Source organism: Drosophila grimshawi, unplaced genomic scaffold (genome assembly GCF_018153295.1).
Source record: "Drosophila grimshawi isolate 15287-2541.00 unplaced genomic scaffold, ASM1815329v1 contig_311, whole genome shotgun sequence".
NCBI lineage: Eukaryota > Metazoa > Arthropoda > Insecta > Diptera > Drosophilidae > Drosophila > Drosophila grimshawi.
In genome coordinates, this window is record NW_025063098.1 from 6,491,506 (window position 1) to 6,502,023 (window position 10,518).

General features: G+C 38.5%; 2 protein-coding genes and 1 long non-coding RNA gene across 4 annotated transcripts; 2 read left to right on the forward strand and 1 right to left on the reverse strand.

The window, feature by feature from the left end:
- Window positions 1-20: 20 nt before the first annotated feature.
- LOC6563035 (kinetochore protein Spc25) lies at window positions 21-1,288 on the forward strand. The gene is made up of 3 exons (XM_001990163.2): window positions 21-239; window positions 312-516; window positions 772-1,288. Exons 1-3 carry the CDS (start codon window positions 122-124, stop codon window positions 1,076-1,078), a joined length of 630 nt encoding a protein of 209 aa, XP_001990199.1. The 5' UTR covers window positions 21-121; the 3' UTR covers window positions 1,079-1,288.
- A 367-nt stretch (window positions 1,289-1,655) lies between these two features.
- Window positions 1,656-10,119, forward strand: LOC6563034. Its single transcript, XM_043215157.1, has 8 exons — window positions 1,656-1,749; window positions 1,817-2,068; window positions 2,236-3,098; window positions 3,158-3,489; window positions 5,144-5,295; window positions 5,367-5,618; window positions 8,815-9,677; window positions 9,737-10,119. Exons 1-8 carry the CDS (start codon window positions 1,656-1,658, stop codon window positions 10,067-10,069), a joined length of 3,141 nt encoding a protein of 1,046 aa, XP_043071092.1. The 3' UTR covers window positions 10,070-10,119.
- On the reverse strand, window positions 6,867-8,564 carry LOC116805394. 2 transcript variants are annotated; one of them, XR_004365150.1, is made up of 2 exons: window positions 8,363-8,564; window positions 6,867-8,296 (listed from the first exon to the last, which is right to left on the reverse strand). It is a non-coding gene; the product is annotated as an uncharacterized LOC116805394 (long non-coding RNA). The 2 variants fall into 2 exon arrangements; XR_004365151.1 differs by having other exon boundaries at window positions 6,867-8,305.
- Window positions 10,120-10,518: the final 399 nt, after the last annotated feature.

The following is a 10,518-nucleotide window of genomic DNA, read 5'->3' on the forward strand; positions in this document are numbered from 1 at the left end:
TGCGCTAGAAACAACAGTCTGGCAACACTCGCGCTAATGGAAGCGTCACAAATAAACCTGGAACTGGAATGTAAACGAAGCGCTTTATTTTAAATAAATAAATAAATTGTGTTTAAGCAAAATGACTGAACAATTTGATACACGCAGACGCCTCATGGCTATGTTCAGAAATGAAATGCGCATGGAAAAACTGGAGAATACTATAGCTAAGAAGAGTACGAAATTTCACACCAACTCCGGTATGTAAATGAATCTTCGTCTACAAGCTTAAATAACAATTGAAATAATTATTGTTTGTTTGTCCCGCCCAGCGGCACTTATGACAACGATTGACCTCCAGCAACGTAAATTCGAAAAGCTAAATGCACTGATTACCCGACGCTGCGAGGACATCAACACACGAACCGCATTCACAAGGGCTGTGCGCGAGAAGTTGGCCGAGGAGAGGCAGAAAAATGCCGAGATGCAGGCACAGCTGGAGAAGGCAAATGATGAGCGCATCGAGCAAATGGACTGGTAAGCTCTGAACACTCCCATATGAGTAGATAGTGACCGGCCCCATGGTGCGCTGTGGACCGAGACGAGAGATTGTCGGACACTTGGCTCATGAGACGAGTTGCCGACAAAAAAATGGGCAATTCACATTCTTAATTACAGATAAGAATATAGCTGAAAACGTCGACGTAACTCATTGGCCTATATATCGCTCTCTGAGCGTTGTGCGCACATTATTATTTAAATGCCTTATCTTTTGCTCTTATATGTGTACAGCGTGCGGACTTTGAGCGATGCAAGCAACACGTTCATCAACCCAAGTGCATTGCCAGCACGCCTAAAAGGTGTCACTGTTCTGCGGGAAGAAGGCCGCTGGATAAGCTTAGATTACGACGGTGACGATCTCAAAGGATTAAGCACATTTTGGGCACAGGCGCACAGCGGAAGTGCCAGCCAGAAATGGCAGCAGCTATTGTCAATGGACAAAGCGATAATGCCCACCTTGAATGACAAAGGAAACGTAAATGTGTCTGTTTCATCAATAATTGAGATTGACCTAACCGCCTCGCCATCCCACAAATGATTGCAAACACAAATAATTAATTATGATTTGAACATAATCAATCAATTCGACGTAGTTGCTTATATTATTAGTATTAAACAATCAAATATAAATGTAGCAATAGCTTATCTCGTAATTTGCATTATTTCTAAGATTTGCTGTTCTAGTGTCATTGCAAAACAATCGAAGAGTGTCTTTGTTATAAATAAATAAAATGTCGCATGCCCACTATTTTAAAGTGATTTAATCTAGAATTCACATTTGGTGTGCATTTAATAACAATGATTATTATTATGTGGGTTTTTTTAGCTAATTGTTGAGGTCCATAAATTATTTATTATTTTGTAAATACTTTATTTTTATGTAATCGCCTGCTTTCGCTTTTCTATATTGACATCCCTTATCGTTTACAATAACTGATTTTATATTTTCAAGAGCATCGAGTCTGCTGCCCACCGGACGAGTTGAGTTCATTGTTTTATTTATATTATTTCTAGAATCACCCGATGAATGAGTATCATTTGCTGATTTATAATAGCAGTCGACAATCCATAAATGTTCAGTAATGTCATGAAATTAAACCGGAACGCATGCAAATATGTTAACTCTGCTTCTGCTGGCAACTTGCTCGTTTATATTTCTATATGAATTATATAAATATGCGATCAGTCGTCCTGTCGGTTTTCCGCCGGGTTCGTTCTTTCAACCGATTCGAATCGCGAATTAAACATAATTTGATTTTTCAAATTATCGTTACAGGTCCTCCGCGTATCCCCATATTTGGAAGTTATCTTTTTATGCTGTTGATAAATTACAAATATCTACACAAGGCAGCAATAACATTGAGCAAGTGGTATAAATCCGACATTATTGGCCTATATGTGGGAAATTTTGCAGTTGCCGTCGTCAACAGTGGAGAAGCTGTGCGACAGATCTTAAATAACCAGGTCTACGATGGCAGACCTTCGATATATTTGGCCGAAATGCGTGATCCAGGCAAATGTGTACGAGGTGGGCTATAACATTTTTGACATCAAGAATTACATTTCTTTTCAGTGAATAACTGAGAGATTCCGGTGCCGACGATTCTGAAAATGTTATGATATATAAAATATATTATTAAAAATGCAACCAATTCGAAACACTAAAAGTGTTTTTTTTTTCTACTAAAATCCTAGGTATATTCTTTCAAGAGGGAGTACTGTGGAAGGAACAACGGCGCTTTATCCTTCGCTACCTGCGAGATTTTGGATTCGGTCGTCGATTCGAACAGCTAGAACTGATCATTCAGGAAGAGATAACCGATATGCTCGATCTAATCCGCAATGGTCCGCGATATGAACACGAGCATCTCTTAGTCAAGCCTGGCGGTTATCGGGTGCAGCTACCCTTATTCTTCAATCCCTTCTCGGCAAACAGTCACTTTCACATTGTGTACAACGAGCGACTCCCACGTCACGAAATGGCCAAGTTAGTGAAGCTTGTTCAGTTTGGCTTACAGTTCCAGCGCAATGCCGATGACTACGGCCGTATGCTGAGCATAATTCCGTGGATACGTTTTATTTGGCCCGAGACAAGCGGATATAATAAATTAAAAGAGGCAAGCTTGTTTATTCACAAATACTTTGCAGAGTTCATCGACCGTTATATTAATACCTACGAAGATGGCTGTGAGCGTAACTTTTTGGATCTGTATATAGCTGAGATGAGAAAGGGTCTCCCCGAACAGTACGGATTCAACCGGGAGCAGTTCATTATGGGCTTGGTGGATTTTTCATTTCCTGCCTTTACGGCCGTTGGTGTCCAGATATCGCTACTCGTGCAGTATTTGATGCTCTATCCCGATGTCGCCAAGCGGATACAGTCAGAGATAGATGAGGTTGTGGGTGGTGGTCGGCTACCCACGTTAGAGGATCGAAAGAATATGCCCTTTACGGAAGCCACTATCCGTGAAAATCTGCGCATCGAGACTCTGGTACCATCGGATGTACCACACAAGTCCCTCGTCGACACAGAACTAATGGGCTATCACATACCCAAGGTTAAGCCAAGAATAACGTTCTTTTTAATTTAATAATTTAATTAGAATCTAATTTAAAGGACACCATAATCATACCTAGTCTATATGCCCTACACACGGACAAACGCATCTGGTCGGATCCTGAAAATTTCCGGCCCGAACGCTTCCTGGACGCCGATGGCAAATTGAGCCTCAAGCTGGACGTCTCATTGCCATTCGGAGCCGGCAAACGTCTATGCGCCGGCGAGACTTTCGCACGGAATATGATCTTCCTGATTACCACGGCCATGTTACAGAATTTTGACTACACTTTGGCGCCGGGTGACTCACTGCCTGATCTAACGAAAAATAACAATGGATTAATTATAACACCAGCGGACTTTTGGGTACAATTAAAAGAGCGACAGCATTAAGGCACAAACCGCTTCCAGCTTTTGGAAAAACTGTTAAGACTTTTAAAGCTCTTTAATCCATCTATTTTCTTTCATATTTTAGTTCTTAACTTCAAAATCATTGTCAGAGTCTGTCATGCTTTTGCTACCACGTGTAACTTTTTGTGCAGAAAGTATTTGCTCTAAATAGAGATGTTGTGGCTTTCTATAAGTCAGAGTTTTTCTTTTGTTAATTCCAATGTATCTTTTTCGAAATTTCAAAAATAATTTCCAGATATAAGGTAAACTTTTTAACGCTTTACTTTATTACGAAAAATTGTTGGCCTAATTGGGTTTTTTTCTGAGTATATATCGACTATTTCTTACTTTTACTTTTATATTTAATTATTGTAACTCCACATCAGATCAAATAGTTTTAAATGAAAATTTGTAGATTTTTACGGAAAATAGAAAATAAAAATATAATATGCAATGCATCGATTCAGTTCATCGGCTTATTTTTTATATATACGTCCAGATTATATAAATTGGTTGCATATCGCCGCCGTCTCACAGATGATTGCAACGCACTGGAATAAAATAATTAAAATTAATTCTTTTTATTGTAATCAATCAAACATATTTGCTTAAATTACTATTATATATATGGCAATAGCTAATCTCATCATGTTTTAAGATCGTCTGGCCAGTTGTGTTGCATGGCAAAATACTTATAATTTAATTTCCTGTTTACACTCAACTTAATCGATTGACCGTGTTCATGACCAACTTTATTGAAATATACAAACATTGATTATAATTTGTACTTTTTTTTTTGGATTGATAAATGAGGCCAGACTGCACTAAAGTTTGTGAAAATAATAATCGATAAGAGTTCTTATTAATAAATATAATATATAATATGGTGAAGGGTTAATTAGTTAAGACGTATTTGAAGCTGCGAATGGATAAACATATTTATAGTTAGTTTAATATAATTTAAAAGTTTTCAATAAACTAAACATTAAAAATTGATAACAAGTATATAATGAGTTTATGCAAATTTACATATGTAACAGGCAGAAGAAGGATCTCCGACCCCATAAGGTATATATTATTGATCAGGGTCAAAAGCCGCGTCGATATAGCCACGTCCCTCTGTCCGTCCGTGTGTCTGTATCAACGCGCAGATCTCAGAGACTATAAGATCTAGAGACTTCAAAGAATATAGGTTCTCGTATACCAGACGCAGATCAAGTTTGCTTTATTTTTATCGATAACTGCCTCCGTTTCTCGTAAATCGATGGATATAAATAAAGGCAGAATCTTCTAATTAATACAAAATATATTGATCAACGATCCAAATTTCGTCAAAATCGGATAAGAAAGACCCAAGTTATAGTCGAAAATATATTCTCATATTGATATCATTTCTATCAGCAGCCGCAAGCATTTTCTGAATGCATAAATATGCAGACTTGCTCAAATTTTAGTTAATATTTTATTCTTATGCAATGGGAAATTTTCTCTGTTAAATTTAATATTATTTCAAGTGTCCCCGAATATCGTACGACTATTCTTCTGTTCGACACATGTATGTATATACACACGTGCAGTCTGGGAAACCGTAATCACAAACTTAATTGAAAAATAAGAACAATGTGACACTATCAGGCTCTGCTCTGCTATAATAAGCGCCGACAGAAAAAAAATTTGCAGTTTTGCTACGAACATAAACCGGAACGCGTGCAAAATGTTGACTCTGCTTCTGCTGGCAGCTTGCTCGTTTATATTTATATATCAATTGTATAAATATGCCAACAGTCGTCCTGTCGGTTTTCCGCCGGGTTCGTTCTTTCAACCGATTCGAATCGAACGCAAATTAAACATAATTTGATTTTTCAAATTATCGTTACAGGTCCTCCGCGTTTACCCATATTTGGAAGTTATCTTTTTATGCTGTTGATCAATTACAAATATCTACACAAGGCAGCAATAGCATTGAGCAAGTGGTATAAATCCGACATTATTGGCCTATATGTGGGCCCGTTTGCAGTTGCCGTCGTCAACAGTGGAGAAGCTGTGCGACAGATCTTAAATAATCAGGACTACGATGGCAGACCTTCGCTGTATTTGGCCGAAATGCGTGATCCAGGCAAATGTATACGAGGTATGCTATACATTTTTACAAGCTGACTAAATACATTTTTTCACCTCCCATATATTAGCAGTCGATTTTAGAGATTACTAAATATAGGCGCAGAAAAATACATATGTTATCATCTTATACGGATGAATAGTGTCAATCAATTGAATAATATATTTACAATATTATTACAATAACCATGCACCGATGTATTTTTGAATTAATCTTTCCCTCAAATTGCATGCGATTTTCTCGGTAAACACAATCCTCAAAAACAAGTGAGAACGTTGCAGTATGACGAAATAATCTAATACCATAAGTAATACCAGCTGATAACAGCATTTTGAGAGCGTAAGTGGGCGCGGTCAGAACATTTTTTCGATGACGTTCTTGGTAATCTACTTTCCAAGTTTGGTAACAATAGCTCATAAATTACAGGAGATACATGATTTTATCATTGCCAGGGGCGGGAGTGTGCGTGGTCCTAAAATCACTTTCCAGATTCAGTAATATACCATTCAAATTGGGTGCTCTAGCTTTCAAATTGGGGAAGATATGCACATTTCCGATTTCTAGGGTCGAACTTCCTTGGTGCGGTGGGTCTGGTCGTGGTCTGAGAATTATAATTTACGCGGCTTTCTCGGTTTACACATTTCACTTTCGACGACGGCGTGGCCGTAAATTTTTTATCGCTACTTAAAGGCGGTTAATATACCATTTCGGCGGGTGGCCTTTCTGCATTGGATATGTGCGTCGCATATGCCGATCTTTGAAGGACATCACACACAACCTATCAACAAAATTTGGTGACTGTATCCTTACAATTTTGGGAGATGTGTGGCTTTATTGAAGTACAATGATCGATTTGATCGATTTCCTAGCAATGCTCTGGACGTAGCATTCCAATTTTGAGTATGTGTTCCAAGTTTCCAAGGCTCTAGATTTAAGGGTGTTATAACGAACACGTTGAAGTGTGCAGCAAACTGGAGGCGTACTCCTACGACGCCTACGGCGACGCGACGCCTACGACGCCTTTCGACTGTGCTCAGGGAAAATGGGGTGGGTGCTTTTGCTACCTAGTAAGCTGCCGTGTCACATAACAAAAAAATAGTACAGAATAGCTAACAGAATCCAGACAGAATAGCTAACAGAATCCACTAATGATATATTTAGATCGAAGAACAGATATTTTGATGTTCTTCTTCTTTTACCCGCCCAACCTGTAAAGAATAATACTCGGTGCCTTTACCCTATTAAAGATGCAAAACCATATTTATCTCAGGAGCTCATTAAACTATTTTAATCCATAATTAATTCCTTATATACTTCATAATGATGGTTTTAGTTCCAATATTTTAAACATTAATTTTAGGAGTTTTACTTAATTACTAGTTTTCAAGTTTCATGTTTGACAGGGTTACTTATTTACTAATAATTCATTCAATTTCTTTTTCTTCAATTTGGATCTAATGATATTCCATAATAAACTTATGCTACAAAGGCCATAAATAAATTTTTTTTTCTTCCATCAGTTGTATCATGTTGGTTCATTCAAAGTTCAAGTTAGGCAATAGATGGTTAGTTACCCATTTTCCTACGGAATTAGTACGGGTATCCTTATTGCAAGCTCCAATGAGTCTCTATGTTTTTGATTAAATTGGTTTCCATGATCTTTCAAATAAACGACCCAATCAGACGGAGTTTCGAAGCTTGGGTCTTGGGTCGAAAATCGTAAAAATATAATGGCTATATTCATTGCAGTTATTAGAGGACATTCTCTGCGTGGTACCCTAGCATTGATTGATCTATCATATCCCATCAGACTGCCTACTGAATGAATGATCATATGTGTGACAGGATTGGATTCTGCAGAATATGGGCTTTTTCTGAATAATTTCAACCCCATCATATAAGGAAAGTAAGAATAAACATCAGATTTTTCTTCGCTATCCCTAAGCATCTGGTCTATCTCCTTCCAAGCGGCCGGAACGAATATCCAATGAATGGCATCATGTATTGTGTCAACTCCTAGTCGAACTCTAAGATAATCTAAGTTCAACCAACCAGTTAATCCATTGTTTCGGGTGATTATTGACCCCAATCGGAGACTCTTTAAGGGGTGGTTAGGAAACCTATTTAGAAACATGTCAATGGCACAAACCAATTTAGTGAATTCATCATCCCTAATAAGCTTATCTCCCACTACACGAAGAGATATCTCATCATTCACCTCATGGAAAGCCGAAGTGACAATTGCCGAATGCATCGCTTTGAGAGCATTGTTCTTAAATGCATTAGACATGGAGTCTTTGTCAGCTGCTCGATAGCAACAAAGAAGAGATACAGCAAGCCAACTATCATCATTTACACAGTCGACTCCTTTATCCCCTAAAGGCTCACATACTGCTGCTTTAACTTCTACAGTATGAAGTAAGTCAGTTGCATTAATCGGGCCAACTGGAAATTTGTGTCCATAAGTTTTCCATACCGAACCCAAGTTGTCAATTTCTATCCAATATTGGTGGGAACGCACTTTTCACCGTTTTTTGTATTGATTTCTTTCAATTAATATCAACAAAACGAGCCAAGTTCTTTTCCAATACGAATATTGTTGCGCACGCCATCAATTGCAGAAAACAAAGGCATTGGCCAGAACCAACTGTATGGGCGTCACTACGCAGAGTTGCTTTGAGTCAGAGTTGCTAATTAGGCTGGGAATGGTGCGGCCAACTCGTCATTATCGATCAGCTGTTTACATGTGTACTTACAGGCAGACAGTTGTCACAGTCGCGTCTCAAAAAACGTTACCAGTGCGAATTGTTCTCTTTTTTTTTTGTTTGTTAATATTAATGTGCTTATAGGTACACCACTACAGTGTCAGGCAGTATAGCTCATACGGATGCACAGACGGACAGACAGCATGACGGAGAATTGACGATTGACGCCACCACCGATTCCATTATGTGTTTACAAATATTCTTCCAAGTTGAAATGTGGGATTTTTCATACATACTAAATACACCTGACAATGTGATATTTGCTTATGAAGATCTTGCGTTGGCTACTAGATTTTAAAAATATCAAAACCATTTTGAAATATTAAAAAAATAACATTTCTTATTACACATAATCTTGACCACTATCAGGTGCTAAGCATTTCAATTAATTAAATTATAAAACTAATTTAAGATGACAAATTTTTTTTTTAAATTATTCTTAGGTATATTCTTTCAAGAGGGAGTGCTGTGGAAGGAACAACGTCGGTTTATCCTTCGCTACCTGAGAGATTTTGGATTCGGTCGTCGATTCGAACAGCTAGAACTGATCATTCAGGAAGAGATAACCGATATGCTCGATCTAATCCGCAATGGTCCGCGATATGAACACGAGCATCTCTTAGTCAAGCCTGGCGGTTATCGGGTGCAGCTACCCTTATTCTTCAATCCCTTCTCGGCAAACAGTCACTTTCAGATTGTGTACAACGAGCGACTCCCACGTCCCGAAATGGCCAAGTTAGTGAAGCTTGTTCAGTTTGGCTTACAGTTCCAGCGCAATGCCGATGACTACGGCCGTATGCTAAGCATAATTCCATGGATACGTTTTATTTGGCCCGAGACAAGCGGATATAATAAATTAAAAGAATCAAACTTATTTGTTCACAAATACTTCGCAGAGTTCATCGACCGTTATATTAATACCTACGAAGATGGCTGTGAGCGTAACTTTTTGGATCTGTATATAGCTGAGATGAGAAAGGGTCTCCCCGAACAGTACGGATTCAACCGGGAGCAGTTCATTATGGGCTTGGTGGATTTCTCATTTCCTGCCTTTACGGCCGTTGGTGTCCAGATATCGCTACTCGTGCAGTATTTGATGCTCTATCCCGATGTCGCCAAGCGGATACAGTCAGAGATAGATGAGGTTGTGGGTGGTGGTCGGCTACCCACGTTAGAGGATCGAAAGAATATGCCCTTTACGGAAGCCACTATCCGTGAAAATCTGCGCATCGAGACTCTGGTACCATCGGATGTACCACACAAGTCCCTCGTCGACACAGAACTAATGGGCTATCACATACCCAAGGTTAAGCCAAGAATAACGTTCTTTTTAATTTAATAATTGAATTAGAATCTAATTTAAAGGACACCATAATCATACCTAGTCTATATGCCCTACACACGGACAAACGCATCTGGTCGGATCCTGAAAATTTCCGGCCCGAACGCTTCCTGGACGCCGATGGCAAATTGAGCCTCAAGCTGGACGTCTCATTGCCATTCGGAGCCGGCAAACGTATATGCGCCGGCGAGACTTTCGCACGGAACATGATCTTCCTGGTAACCACGGCCATGTTACAGAATTTTGACTACACTTTGGCGCCGGGGGACTCACTGCCTGATCTAACGAAAAATAACAATGGATTAATTATAACACCCGCGGACTTTTGGGTACAATTAAAAGAGCGACAGCATTAAGGCACATTAACTATATTTCAGAACAACTAATAAACCTCAATCTCTCTCTCTCTCTCTATATATATATATATATATATATATATATATGTATATAACTATCTATATCGACTCTGCTTGTGATGTTAATGAAGGAAATATATATATTATGGGTTCAGAGATGACTTCAATGTGTTACAAAATTGTAATACCCTCCGCAGGAGTATAAGAATGGAATTCGAATCACTATTCGAAAGGATTTGTTGGATATCTGCAAGGGAATTTAATGAATTTGCCGAATAAATTGTTTTAAACAACTTCTCTTTCTCAGACACTTGTGTGTTCGGATTCTTAATTTATTAGCGCATCTTTTTAAATCTTTCATTAAACCAGTTCCAACAGTTTTGCAACATTTCGTTAATCTTAGTTTAAGCTATTAATAGAAGCGAGTAAATATCTCACTGATTATGCAT